The 14,568-nt window shown below is 33.6% G+C and overlaps 3 protein-coding genes across 4 annotated transcripts; all 3 read left to right on the forward strand.

The window, feature by feature from the left end:
* The first annotated feature begins 232 nt into the window (after positions 1-232).
* On the forward strand, positions 233-5,585 carry LOC103499088 (peptidyl-prolyl cis-trans isomerase FKBP43-like). 2 transcript variants are annotated; one of them, XM_051078998.1, is made up of 12 exons: positions 234-395; positions 682-755; positions 1,107-1,342; positions 1,772-1,908; positions 2,620-2,974; positions 3,203-3,415; positions 3,615-3,797; positions 4,373-4,622; positions 4,727-4,814; positions 4,978-5,019; positions 5,123-5,171; positions 5,252-5,585. In XM_051078998.1, the coding sequence occupies exons 1-12, from the start codon at positions 383-385 to the stop codon at positions 5,331-5,333; spliced, it is 1,722 nt and encodes a 573-aa protein (XP_050934955.1). In that variant the 5' UTR covers positions 234-382; the 3' UTR covers positions 5,334-5,585. The 2 variants fall into 2 exon arrangements, with proteins under 2 accessions (XP_050934956.1, XP_050934955.1); XM_051078999.1 differs by lacking the exon at positions 5,123-5,171 and having other exon boundaries at positions 233-395.
* Positions 5,586-7,150: 1,565 nt separating this feature from the next.
* On the forward strand, positions 7,151-10,236 carry LOC103499029 (uncharacterized). The gene is made up of 7 exons (XM_008461904.3): positions 7,151-7,404; positions 7,487-7,543; positions 8,316-8,441; positions 9,395-9,473; positions 9,582-9,674; positions 9,748-9,861; positions 9,992-10,236. Exons 1-7 carry the CDS (start codon positions 7,253-7,255, stop codon positions 10,043-10,045), a joined length of 675 nt encoding a protein of 224 aa, XP_008460126.1. The 5' UTR covers positions 7,151-7,252; the 3' UTR covers positions 10,046-10,236.
* A 146-nt stretch (positions 10,237-10,382) lies between these two features.
* LOC103499030 (protein cornichon homolog 1-like) lies at positions 10,383-13,029 on the forward strand. The gene is made up of 4 exons (XM_008461907.3): positions 10,383-10,851; positions 11,333-11,514; positions 12,501-12,623; positions 12,730-13,029. The coding sequence occupies exons 1-4, from the start codon at positions 10,780-10,782 to the stop codon at positions 12,773-12,775; spliced, it is 423 nt and encodes a 140-aa protein (XP_008460129.1). The 5' UTR covers positions 10,383-10,779; the 3' UTR covers positions 12,776-13,029.
* The last annotated feature ends 1,539 nt before the right edge of the window (positions 13,030-14,568 follow it).

Genomic DNA, 14,568 nt, shown 5'->3' on the forward strand with positions numbered 1-14,568 from the left:
TAGCTTATATAACAAAATTAAAAAAAAAAAATGGTCAAATGTGTTATATTTGCAACATTTACTTATTATAATTATCCTAAATGAAAATGTATCAAGTCAAAAAGCGGACGTTGGGGAAGGCAATTAATGAATTGGGTGGGTAGATAGTTGGGATAACAACGTTGATTTGCAAGTGAGCTGAGCTGAGGTGTGTTTGTGTGTATGAGATAGGCGGTAACGGTCCCTTCGTAGAAAGCCCGCCAAAAGGACTTCAGTGGGTCCCCACCTCAAACGGGGCTTTATTATAATATCCCGCCCTCTTCCCTATCCTCTCTCTCTCTCTCTCTCCGAGGGGTTTAGGGTTAGGGTTTTAGCTGAGCCAGTTCTCCATCCTTTCTCAAGCATGGCTTTCTGGGGTAAACTCCTCCTCCCTTCTGTTATCTTACACCATTTCTTTCTTCCTTTTTTATTTATCTTTTGTTTTTTATTTTATTTTATTTAATCTTTCACCTTCTGCTCTATCTCTCTTATTGATGGTGGGTTTTTTTTTTTTTTTTTTTTTTTTTAAATCCTATCGTGGAATTTGGTGGTTGGCTGACATCTTGAGTGTCGGGGTGTATTTGTAGGGAGCTTTTGATTTTATTTGATTCTACTTTCGGAATTTTGTTTGAGTTTTCTCATTTCTGTTTGTTAGTTTCCCAGGAACTGAAGTGAAGCCTGGAAAGCCTTTTACTCAAAAATTTGATGACTTCAAAGGAAGGCTCCATGTTTCGCTGGTAATGATTACAATCTTCACGCTTTGTTCCTTCGGATTAGAATTTAGAGCTGTGGTGCCGTATTTTTTTGGTTATTAGCTGATTAACGGTTCTGTAGAGTTTGATTTCTAGTTCTGGGCTTGTGGTAAATATTAACTTGATTTTTTTAAGAATGATGAGTTGGATTATTTGCAACTGAAATGCTCTTTTATGTTAGTTCCCTCTGTGATGGCGGCCTCTTTGGCCCTGTTCTTAGGTTGTCCTTTTCCGTGGCTTTAATATTCTTCATCTCAGTTTCTTATCAGAAGATAGAAAACAGGAAACTCCTTTAGTCTCTCTCATTGATGTCATGAAGTATGTGGATATTTGCAGGCAACATTGGGGTTTGGTACAGCGACAAAGAAGAGTGTTCTTCAGTGTAATGTGGGGAATAAGAGTCCTGTCTATCTATGCTCATTGTTTCCTGAGAAGACTGAGTGTTTGCAACTAAATTTGGAATACGAAGAGGCTGATGAAGTCATTTTTTCAGTTATCGGTCCTCGAAGCATTCACCTTTCTGGTTATTTTCTAGGCAGTTGCCGTCACAATAATGTAATTGATGATAATACGTATCCATTCATTTGTGCAGCAGAATGGATAACTTACTTAGCTCTGTAAATTATATCTGTCTAAGTATGGTAGCGCTCTTTTGTTGTAGTACTTGCCCGCCTTCAATTATCAAGAATAGTAGGTAAAGATAGGTAATATATATCTTTAAAAAAAATTATACTTTCAGGATAGGATGGGCGTCACTCATATTCAAGTTAATATAGTCAAATTACTCCTGTTATTTGAGATGTCTAATTCACTAAGATATACCATATATCTACAACAATATATTACCATGTTTTCTGTCCTCTCCCTCTTACCCTTGGTTTCATTTTTAAAAAATATAAATGGGATATACAATTATTGGAGTTTGTCTTGGCCCTTGGGAATGTGGATTGCATTGTTTCATGGTGGATTTCGTTATCTTTCTTTAACTAACTAATAAAAAGAGAATCTTATGGAGAAGATATTGCAAACACCGAAACACAGAGCTCTGAGTATGCTGACGAAGACAAGTATGAGGATAGCTTTATCAATGACGAGGATCCAGAAGTTTACTCTCCTTCTCCTATTTCAAATGAAGAAGGTTTGTATTATAATTGCATTACCATCTATTTTAAGTTGGTTATTAGGCAATTAGCCTGTTCTAATGTTGTCCAGGTCATGAAATTTAAGATAGCTCTCACATAGTTCGAAGTCTCCAGGGCATAAGTTCTAAACTCACTTTTTATTTTTCATAGTTGCTCTCACACTCTATAGCATATTCTCACAGTACTATTATGGCCTCGTAAGTCAAGAAATATAAATTAACACAGAATAATATTTTAGATATGGGTTTGTATTAATACCCTTTTCGGTGTTTGTAACTTGATAGGTTCTTGTAGGCGTTAATAATCTTAACTGAGAGGAATTTAATTGTACTTTTTATGTTTGGAAAATGGCATAATTTATCTGGTTTAGGGATCTATTAGGCTTTACCTTAGGCTTAGGTGTTAGTGATCTAGGTGCCTTTTATTGGCCCGTATGACCTATGGCTCGGACATTTACAATATTGTTGCCGGAAATGCAGTAGGTTTGCTTTGTGTTGCTTCACATCATATCTTATATATATATATATATATATATATATATTTCAATGATGCTTTTAAAAGTCTAAATTAGTTAAATATATTGATAATTTGTTCGTATTCAATAATACAAAACTTTTTTTCCATATTTAGTAGTAAGGAAAATCATACTGATCGAGGTATGAATATGCTATTCACTAGTTTGACTTTAACCGTTCTGATGATTATAGATGAAACTTTTGGCAAGAATAAAAAGAGAAATAAAGCTCGCAACAGTAGGCGGCTCAGAAAGAGCTATCAATTGAGTGAATCAGAAGATGAAGAAAATTCTCAACCTGAGAATATTGCAAAATCTGGGATTCCTTTCTCAGAATTGGAAAGTTTAGATGAAGACAGCCGTCCGATATCCTTCTTGTGCAATAACAGAAGCAAGGGAGAGAATACTACGGCTGCAAAGGAAAAGGAAGCAATAGAGCACAAAGTCTTGCATGAAGGCAGTGATTTGAAGACTGAATTTGACGGTGATTTTGTTACCGGAGTTAATGGAAATACTGATGGTATCATTGATGATGGTCAGCTAAATGGGTGAGTTCTGGCTATAAAATTGTCAAACATAATCTATTTGCTTTCTTCTCTATAAAGTTCCAACCTTAGGTTTGAGGCAAGGTAATTTATGACTCTCTCTAAAATGTTATGGAAGGTTATGAATCCATGCTACTTTATAAATACGGTTAAGAATGCCTTATAGGTTGTACATTGATGTTTAAGGGACCATCTGCTTTTGTCATTCACATGTTTGTGCACTGGATGTAGGGACTTAGGCCTGCCAACCAATTCTTCTGAAATAAGCACCAAAGTTGGTAGTAAACGAAAGAAGAAACGGAAAGAAGAGTGGTCTAAGAGAAAATCTATTGAAGCTGATGGTAATAGTTGTAGCTGTGCCACTTCAGAAGTTGAGATCCAACAAGATGAATCAAAGGCGGATAACACAGTCAATACTGTGTGCAAAGCAAAACAGGAGACTGCGTGAGTATTAGCTTCACACACACACACACACACACACACACAGAAATATATATATATATATATATATGTATATATATATATATATAAATATTTGCTAAATTACATTCACTTGAGTTATTCTAGCGTATTTTGTATTATAGCAGCGTGCTGATTGATCTATTTCTTTTGTTCATGATTTTGCTATTATTCAAATCTCAAGCACTGGAGCTGAACTACTTGATAATTTATCATTCCCTTCAGCTGATGTGGGCCATGACGATGGTGAGAGACCAAAAAGGAAAAAAAAGAAAGGGTCAGAGCAAGGGAAAATCATTGAAAATGACGGTACATGTGATCACAAGCCTGGAAAGATGGACCAAGATGTGCAACCCACTTTTGATCAGTAAGTTAGTGTATGATTTCTTTTATTTTTTAGTTGGTGCCTGAGTTAACTAATCGGATTGTGTGATGCTGCATTCTTGTCACTCGTTTGCTTGAAACAGGAGGAAAAGATAATGCTGCAGCTCTGCTTTATTTAATGCTAATGCTTTTTTATGAGATATCTCTAATTTACTGGACATCAGCTGTGACCTAATTGAATTAAAATTATTGAAACTTACTTCATCAGATTTTTTTTGTAGTTCTTTTGTTGTCTTTACAATATTATATAAACTTATACCTCAACTTGGAGAGCACGGAATTTTCTAGATTATCTATCTGGAATCTTATTTGATGAGGGCGAGGCTTAGGTTTCTTGCTACCATCCTCTGTTCACTTGCGCAAATATCGTCAACAGGTCTTTGGTCCTGCAGCTAGAAATAAAATTCATTTCCTCTAATTCCACTTTGTACATGCAAAGTTGCAAGTTTGAGTGCTAATTGTGTGTGCCACGATGTGGTTTGTGGACACCCTTGTTCCTTGTACATAATAGCATTGTCGTATTACTAGGTTCAACGTTTTCAACTGCATTATGTGCAGGAGTGAAAACCATCCCATGACAAAGAAAATATCCAAGAAGAAAAGGACCAAAGCAATAGAAAACGGGGATTCGTTGAAGTCAGATACACTTTCTTCAGGTTGTGCAGAGAAAACAACCACTGAAACTGAGGATAAGGAAAGTAATGGTGTCTCTAAGTCATCTCAAGCTAGAACTTTACCGAGTGGCTTGGTTATTGAAGAACTAGAAGCTGAGAAACCAAATGGAAAAGTTGCAACTTTGAAAAAAAAGGCAAGATCCACTTGAATTTAGTGTACAAACTTTTAATGCTACTTTCTTTACTGCTGACACATGTTAGAATGTCCTTCATATGCTTGAACTTTGTTTGGTTTTAGATTAGCGTGCGTTATGTTGGTAAGTTGAAGCAGAGTGGTGAAATAGTTGACTCAACGGAGGACAAGCCTCCTTATAAATTCCGCTTGGGTAAGATCTCATTTGTCACAATGTGTCAGTGATCCATTTCCTTCTTTCCAATTAAATTGTCTTTCATGACCTTAACTTGAACAGGATCTGTTCTATAGGTTGTACATCTGTGTCCTTGAGTTTTTTCTAATTAAATTATCTTTCTATATCTTGCTTCCTTCAGGAACTGGGCAAGTTATAGAGGGTTGGGACGCCGGTCTTGAAGGTACAATTCTCATGGCCAAATTTTCAAAATGAACTCTTTGCTGTTTTCCGTCTATTTAAGAGCTTAGTTTGATAGAATATCTCTTCTGCACATAAATCCTTAGGCATGCGAGTCGGTGAGAAACGAAGACTTACCATTCCGCCCTCAATGGGGTATGAAAGAAGTCATTGTCCTTCCTCCCTTTGCACTGACTTTTTCCTGCATCACTAAAGATGTTTATGTTTTATTGCAGATATGGGAATGAAGGAAATGGAGGGAATATACCGCCGGATTCGTGGCTCGTGTATGATATCGAATTGGTAAAGGTCCATTAGTTTATACACCTCTTTATCCCTTAAAATACGGGTATGTTCCTTATTGAAGTAGTGAAATACCAAAACGATGGCTAATAGTAGAAAAGTATGAATGTGAGATGCGAGCGTTGGCTAACCAGAAATTTTGGTTTACATAGCCAAGGGAGGGGACTGTATTTGGCTTATCTGCCTATAGTTACCTTATTTTGATTTGTCATTTGAGCTGAATATATTGAATAGGAAATTAATAGAATTTTATTCTTTTTTAGAACATTTCTTTACATTGTAAAGGGTGGTGATTCAATCTTTCAAACAGGAAGAAACTAGAAAGGTTATTTGTGTCTTAAATGTCCTAAATTTTGAACTATGTTCTGAAATTAGTATACATTGGTAGAGGTTGGAACAGTTGAATGTACATTTTTAATCAACTTTGATAAGGTTTTAGTTGTTGAAAATCCTAAACTCTCTTTTGAGTAAATGGCAATTATATAAGAATTACGGGTGAATTGATTAAGTTCAAGAACCTTATTTCGCATTATTGTAACAAAGTTACGAGTTAAAACAGGGTTCACGCATCGGTTTGAAATTAAAATTGAACCAAACCACAAGTATCTTAAAAGTATTTTTTGAAACCGAATCGAACGGTATGTTTGGTTGAACTAAACCAAAATCGAAATGCGGATTTCCCATATACGGTTTGTTGTATTTTCTAAATTTGTGTTAAGATATGAGAGAAAATGGCGTTGTGGCGAGTGATGGTGAGTGATGGCAGATCTGAGAGAGAATGGCGTGGCGGGAGAGGAGACAACCAGATCTGAGAAATTGAGAGTGGTGTGGCAGCCGGCTGGAGGTGAGGCGGGCGGAGGTGAGAGTCGGAGAGGTAGACGAAAGTGGAGCGGTGGCCGTGGACGGTGAAGGCGTGAAGCCATAACGTGAATCTGAGAGAGATGAGAGTCTGAGAGTGAGAAGGGGGCTTGGGATGGGAACTTGTGGGATGGAGACGTGAGAAAAGAAAAAGAAAAAGATGCCTAACCCTATAATAATAATAATAATAATAATAATAATATATATATTAATTAAATAAAAATTAATAAAAATCTTTTAACTTTTATTATATATTATATGAGAAATTGTTAGGAATAACACAAACAAACAATAATGTTTGATTTTTAAATAGGTTATAGAGTTCAAAATTCTGCTATTTTTTAAAAGTAAAATGATTTAGTTTGGTTTGGTTTCAATTTGATTTTTAGGTTTAAAAATTGAACAACTACGTGAATTTTTAGGTTTAGAAATTGAAGTTTATGCATCTTAGAATAAATATTTGAAAGTCTTATATGAACATCGATACAATATGATTTTTTAAATTTATAAAACTTCAAAGACTTGGTTCAAATTATAAATTTCTCAAAGGAAGCGAATGGAAATTTATACACTTGCCGGAGATGATTTTAATATTAAACTAATTGATATAACTCCAAAAAGTTTGTAGATATAAATGGATATTAAATTTTACCAACCCCCTTTAATAGCTAAGATCAGTATTTAAAATTGAGATATATTTTAAAATGAAGAATGATCGATGTAGCCTTCCGATGCTTCTCTTCTGCTTTACATACAAAATAATTATCATAGATTAGACCAAAATTAAAAATATTCTTATAGACTATACCAATAAATCAAACTAATATTTAACACGAGTTGAGTTCTTCGTATTGAATATTTAATGACGTGGGAGGGTTTGCTTTTCTTTGATGATACCTTATTCTTTCATTTTCAATGGTCAAAATAGATGACGGTCCTACGCGTACCAAATTTCGGCTTCTCTATAAATACTGCTGCGCTCCAATTTCCAATTCATTTACTATTCAATCCCAATCCTGTACCGTTGGACGGTGGACGGTGACACTTTTTTTTACCCTCTCAAGAAGCTCTTCTCAATGGCTTCAATGGCTTCTTCAACCACTTATTGTTTCTGCAACCGTTACAGAACTGCTCGCTTACTTTCTGTTCCCATTCCCACCTTCCCCCGTATCCTCCTCTGCCACCAGCAGCAAAACCGCGGCAAATCCGCTGAAAATGTCAATCGAAGGTACCCTCTCCTCTCTCTCTCTCTCTCTCTCTCTCTCTCTCTCAACAGAAGTTTCTAAAATGTGACTCGTTTTGTCTTGAAGGGAAATAGTATTGCGGAGCAGCGAATTAGCGGTCATTGGAGCCATTTTTAACTTGAGGTTTGTTGACACATTGTTCTTGTTTCTCTGCTTAATGTTGGTTTGTGTTATTAGTTTTCAGACGAAAGTAATTTTGATATTATCTTCTTCTTGTTTGAGTAATGAAAATCTTAGCTTATTTTTCTATTCGACGAATTGCTGGTAGTCGTGGTTGAAGTTTAGTGATTTGTGCTACTGCTAACTTTGTTTGTGACGACTTCAATACCTTTTCTTTTTATCTGATTTTGTGGTGTTAATTTATCAAATTGTTCACGTTTCTTTTTCAAGTAATACCCTTTCTCTTTGCAACATTGGAAAATCTGTTAAAATTGTATGGGTGTTAATCATATATGAATCCATTTTGTACTCTAGAAACTTACTATTTGGTAATTGTACTTTAACTTATTAATTACAATGGTCGCTACTGTACAGTACCAGCTGAGCGCACAGCCCTGTTTCGTGGCATTTTTCAATGCTATACATTTTGTTCTTGAGCCGAAACTTCGAATTTTAGTAGCATAAGTACCAGTTTCATAAACATAGAAGTAGAAAATGGAAAATATAATTTATACCAAAATCTAAGGTTCTTATTCATAACGATTTTGGTTTTTAAAAAACAAAATTTCAGTAGCTACTATCTTTTTAATTTTCAAAATTTGGTTCAAATTTTAAAAAGACATGTTAAAATAAGGTTATGGAATGAAAACGAGGGCTAGTAAATTTTGGGATTTGGTTATTGTTTTAGGCAGGGATAAAAGTTTTGATTGAGCGATGTAATTTGTATTTTGTGCAGTGGGAAAAAGCCAGAATATCTTGGTGTGCAGAAAAACCAACCAAGTTTGGCACTGTGTCCAGCAACTAGGAACTGTATATCTACTTCAGAAAATGTCAGCGATCTCACCCATTATGCTCCACCATGGTAAACCCAGTTCCCCACTAAATTCTTGGTCGTTAAGTTTCATTCAAGTTTTGAAAATAACCCTCAAACACATTTTGAGTTTCTCGTGTAAAACAACACTTACTCTTTCTCTTACTCTTACTCTTACCAAAAAGTGAAAATAGTTTTAAATATTATTTAACAGAAAGTCGAATAATCTGTATCGGTAGTGGATATTGTAGTTTAAGTTTGACTCTGTTTAAGATGGCTGATTTCAAATGTCTGCATCTGCATCATACATTTTAACATGTGATAATGTGAAAATAGATCTTGATCGAGGACAAAACAGGAAATGATCATATGATGATATGTTAGGACAAACTACACACTATACTGGAAAAGTCAAAATTAGGCACATCATATTAGACCTATCTAGCCCACGTTATCTAGGAGGGCACCACTTTTTTCACATTTAAGTGGGATTACATTTTTTTTTTGTAACACAAAACACGTGCCTTTTCTTATTTCTGATTTAAAAATGGTATCATGGGCGGCAAGGTAAAGCTTTTAACATCATCAAAATTTTCAGCTAAAGTGGTTAACCTTTTTGTTATGAAGACTACTTCGTAATTAACTTCACATCAGATTATGAAAAGCTATCTTTAAGCATGCCTCTCGACTTACAACTTCCTATTATGACAATCTTGACCTTTAGAAACATATTGTGCTTCCAATTTCTTTCTGGTTTAAGATGTTATATTCTCCACAAAAAGATTAAATATTCAAATATCTACCCCACGGTTATTAAATTAAAAGAAAACAAAAATATTGTGGTTCTGATACTGTTGTTACATACCATGGTCTCAAATCTGTTGATTACCTGAATAGTTCTACGAATGATGAGATGTCTCAAGATTTTATTGGCTTGGTTCTATGTTTTGAGGATTGTCATGAGTTATGATTATCAAATTCCATTTAATTTTTAATTTTGGCAGGGATTATAACCCAGGCGAAGGAAGAGGCAAGAAAGATCCTATAAGCAGAGAAGTGGCAATGCAGGAACTTATCCAAGTGGTAAAAACCAAGAACCTCTCCTTCCTTTTTAAATTCTCATCTTATTTTCCTTTAACGATAATGCGGATCGATTAGTATTTGTTTGTGAAATCCTTTATTTCATTGCAGATAAAATCAACAAAACCCGACAAGTTTACACCAAAGATAGTAGAGCAGAAAGATGACTATTTATTAGTTGAATATGAAAGTCCCATACTAGGGGTACGTTTAAGTTTATATAACTCACTTATGATGTATAGAGAATCTTGATTAATTTTCTTTGTACAAAAATCAGTTTGTGGACGACGTCGAGTTTTGGTTTCCACCAGGCAAGAAGTCAATAGTAGAATACCGATCAGCATCTCGGATTGGGAACTTTGATTTTGATATCAATAGAAAGAGAATCAAGGTGAATGAATCTACAACTACAGAAACATCATACAATTTTTTATGTTTGGCATCTTAATTCATTAGATTAACCCCAAACAAAGATTGTTTATTTAAATCCACTGATTCTTGACTTTGCATAATAATTTCAGGCTCTTAGACTGGAATTAGAGAAGAAAGGATGGGCTCCAGTAGAAAGCTTTTAAAAAGAAGGGATTTGGTTCTTTTTACTTTCTGTGTTCAATAAACTTCACAATATATACAAGATAATTTTACATTTATTGAGGAGATTCCTTCGTTGTAATGGACAATTATGTGAAACATTAATTGGAGGGTGGTTCTCTTTTATGACAATCCCTCCTATATATAAAAAATGTGTATATCTGTTTGTATAAAAGGCCTAAAATTCTAACCCAACAAACTTGTATTCCATCTCTCCACAGGATATAGGATGAGAGGTCATTTAGCCCAACATATTTTAGACCAAAAAGTTGGTTAGATGTTCCAATGTCTTTATTTGTTTGAATTTAGTTGATCTTTTTACATGGGTGCGAGTGGCGACGAGAGTTTGAACCTTTGGACCTAAAATCAATATGAAAATTATTTACAAAATTAAAAAAAAAAAAAACTAACCCTCTTTTAATCCAATATTCATCGTAGAAACTTTAATGTGAAGAAGTATTAAAAATTAAATTAAATTTGTTAGGAATTTGGAGGTATAAAAACTAAATGAAATATATGTAAGGTAGGACCGAATTGTTATTTGAAATTGGCGACTATGAAGTGTTGTAAAGATGAAATGGAGAGAAATTTCGATCAAAATTGAAAGAGAGATCGATGTTGTGAAAGTGATTACTGCAATCTGGAAGAATTAACAGAGGGAATAATTGTTCGAGAAACGGAAGGTTGAATAAGCACGAAGGGAAGGCATGCAGGAGTCATGGGAGATCTCTTTGCTTGGCTCTTCAACTTATTACTCCTCATATTTCTCATTGTCATTCTCGGCTATCAGGTTCTTTCTCTCTTCGATCTATCGCCAATGCCCCATAATTTATTTTTTGCGTTGATCTTAAAAAACTAGATATGCAATGCAGCTTTCATATTCTCGTTGTTTGATATTCATGTTTGGTGATATTTCTGCGGAAATTGGAGCTTTCCAGTTGCTTTACTTTCAGCTGAACGCCTAACTTCCGACTCCTTTTCTTTTAAAAAACTTACAATCGTGTGTTCTTCCTGTAATAGAGGAAGTGTACGAGTGCGAATGAAGATTGTGAGAAGTTAATATGTCGAACAAGATTATTTAAGCTTTATCATAATTGACTCTGCAAAAAGACCTTTCAAAGGGCTTGTTCTTGCTGCTTTAATTACATAAATCGAAGCGTATTCTATCAGATCTTTTCTGGTTGCTTTTAACTGTATATATTTGCATGATTAGAAATCTGCCTAACACAATGAAACAAGAAATCATGATTTGAGTTACTGTTGTGCTGCAGATTATATGTCTGGTGGATTTGGAGTCTGACTATATCAATCTCTTTGATTCGACATCTCGGATTAACAGAGTTGTAATGTTGGAATTTATTACCCAGGGAGTTTTTAGCTTTGTTCATCTTCTAGCACGGCATTGGTTCATGTTTTTGGTGTCACTTCCGTGCCTATACTTTAATGTCAGACTGTAAGTTCTGCTTCCCTGAATCCATTAACTCAAATCAACAACATTATGTTACTTTAAGTTTATGTCTCAAGGATCATTATTGAAAGATGGTACATGAAATTCAACTGGTTATGAAAACTTGATATTTCAAAACTGATTCTCTATTCCAATTGGGATTGAATATTGTAAATTCATAGTTGAGTGGTTAATCCCTGATGAAGATCTGCTTTAGGAAGAAATAGAATGTAGAACTAAATAAACTATTTTCTTCCCAATAAATGCACTTGTGTGGATTCTAAACATCTGATTTGTTTGAGAACAAATTGAGTTATATTACATGTTCTAATGGCTTGAATACAAATTACAAATTGATCTGCATTTTCTAAGAGAACTTACCAGTAGCAGAAAAGAAAAGCCTAGTGTTGTTTTTTGGACAATAGTAATTTGGTTTCAAACTTCTATCACATGAGTTGTGTTGGTCTAGTTACTTTATTGGGTCACGTTATGAATTAAACGGAACTTTTGGGAGAATGGGTGTGAACACTGTGGTAGTCACTTAATTAGCAGAAAAGGAAATATAGGATTATTAGTTAAGGGTAGATAACAACAATTTCAAAGGATTGCAAATATAACAAAATTTATCTGTGATTATAAACTCTTATAGTATGGTCTAAGTACTAGATCTAAAGTTTCCTATATTTGTAAATCATTTTGCATTATATGTTATATTTATTTGCAAAAAAATACTTTAAACCTGATTGCTATATTTGCAACTATATCCTATCAAAATCCTAATTCCTACGAGAGGATCACAATCAAATGTTACAAGGAGAAAGGAAACTTCGCTTAAGCACGTTTGAATTCTGTACTCTGAGTTTCCTTGTATAAATTCTAAATCTCGTCCCCGTCTTAATTCCATGGTTCAAATAATTGCAACTTGTCAGCAGAGATCAAATCACTTGGGAGGATTCTTACTTGAGTGAAATTTTGAACACCATTATTTTCAGGTATATCAGGAAAGAACACCTTGCAGATGTGACCGAGATCTACAACCACATTGGCTGCGAGAAAAAGCAACGCTTTCTTAAGATCATTTATTTTCTTGTACTACTATTTATTTCTTTGATATGGTACATACCATGTACTCAATACTTTTCGACATATATGATGCTGCTGATTTTATGTTCCTTAATTATGAATTGAGTAACACATTTTTCTACTTGAATTTGTTTGCAGGACGATTCGGAGAGTAGGAGCTTTGGAGAAGAACTGGGATAGTTAGTACGTTCTATTCAGTTTGTTTGTTTTAAAATGTGAACTTAATACTACTACTTTACATCATAGATACATATGTTTTCTTTAGATAATATAGTTTTAAGTTTATCCACACTCGATCCTTCAAATTTTTTTTGATCAAAATGTTAATTATTTACATGTATAAGAGCAGGTGGTTAAAATTTAGGAGTTGTATTGTATTCATAACTCTTATATTTTTATTTTTTTTTCCTCCGATTAATATTAATTTTTACTTATTTAGTTCTTCTACCAATTAATAAATTTATAACTTATAGGTCGATTTTTAAAAAGTTCAAATAGGGTCAAGGTTTTATTAGCATAGCAAATCCGTAAGAAGTTGGTTATGCCGTTTGTGTCTGTAACAAAACAAATAGGAATGGCTCAAGAAAATCCTAACATGAATATTAATGCTAATTTACATATTAATTCCAATTTGTATTCCTAAAACAAACAAATAGGAATGCACAACAAAATAATCCTAAGAGTAATAATTATTGGATGCTAATTTACATAATGTAACTTTTGACAATAAATGAATCTAAACTAAAGAAACCTATCATGAATCAATTCTTCCCTCCAAAAAGCATTCATCATATCAATAAACTCTTGAGCCTTCTTCTCTAAATCATCTTGAATCCCTTCTTCACAACCTTCATCACAACTATCTTCAACACAAATTATCTCTTCACTATTCAACTCATCATCACTATGCCTACTACAAAAATCCTTACACCAGCTTTCTTTTTCTTTGCTCGATAACCGCTTCAACTTCTCCCAGAAGAGGATCAAAACGATGGTGTTAGATGCAAGGAACATCGACGCACGGCTCGATTTCACTACCCAAATGATTTCGATCAATCGAATGATAAAGTTTCGATGCTTGGAACTCACCATGAAGAAAAGGAAAAAACTCAATACAATAATTATGCAAAGAAAAAATAATTGAAGCCTCTTCATGCCCCCTTCGATCTTAACAACGCCAATTATATTATATCTTTAATTCTCCTTTTTTTTTTTTCTTTTAAGGAAAAAGGTTGGTAGAGGCAAATGCATTTATATACAAATTTAATTAATAGTTTAATCTTCAATATCAAATAAGACTTTAGAACGCAATATAAAAATAAATATAATTTCCCTAAGCTAAGAACGTTACGCGGATACGAACAGAAATTAAAGAAGGAGAAATAACAAAGCCGCGGAATTTTTGTCAGTCACAATCATTTTGATTTCATTTCATATTCTCAATTTTGATATATGCTTTCTTTTAAATTAATGCAAACATAGGTGGTCATAAAATAAATACTTCATAAAAAGAAACCCACATGTCTAATTAATATATATTTAGACTCTAATTATGTTTCAATCTATTCCTTAGTTTCAAATTTCTTAAATGTTTCTATTTTATTTTTTTATGGATTATTTTTTTTATATCAAATTTAATTGTCGTAAAATCATTAAAATTTCCACAAAAATATAATTTATTGCACGAACGAAAATGACATTATTGATGACAATTTTCCTAAAGAAAATAACATTGTTATGAAATTCAATTCAAAATGCTCTAAGCTTTAATTTGATAAAATCAATCATGTTTATATATATAAATACTTAATTATTTGAAAGAAAATATCTCTAACTACCTTGTACTAAAAAAATAACCATTCCTTCAATTACTTGAGAGTTGAAATTTCTCTATTGAATTAAATAATAATAACAATAGACTAAGTTATCTATTTAGTCTAGAAACAATCAAAACAAATAGAAAGTAAATTACCATGT

Source organism: Cucumis melo, chromosome 11 (genome assembly GCF_025177605.1).
Source record: "Cucumis melo cultivar AY chromosome 11, USDA_Cmelo_AY_1.0, whole genome shotgun sequence".
In the NCBI taxonomy this organism is placed as follows: domain Eukaryota; kingdom Viridiplantae; phylum Streptophyta; class Magnoliopsida; order Cucurbitales; family Cucurbitaceae; genus Cucumis; species Cucumis melo.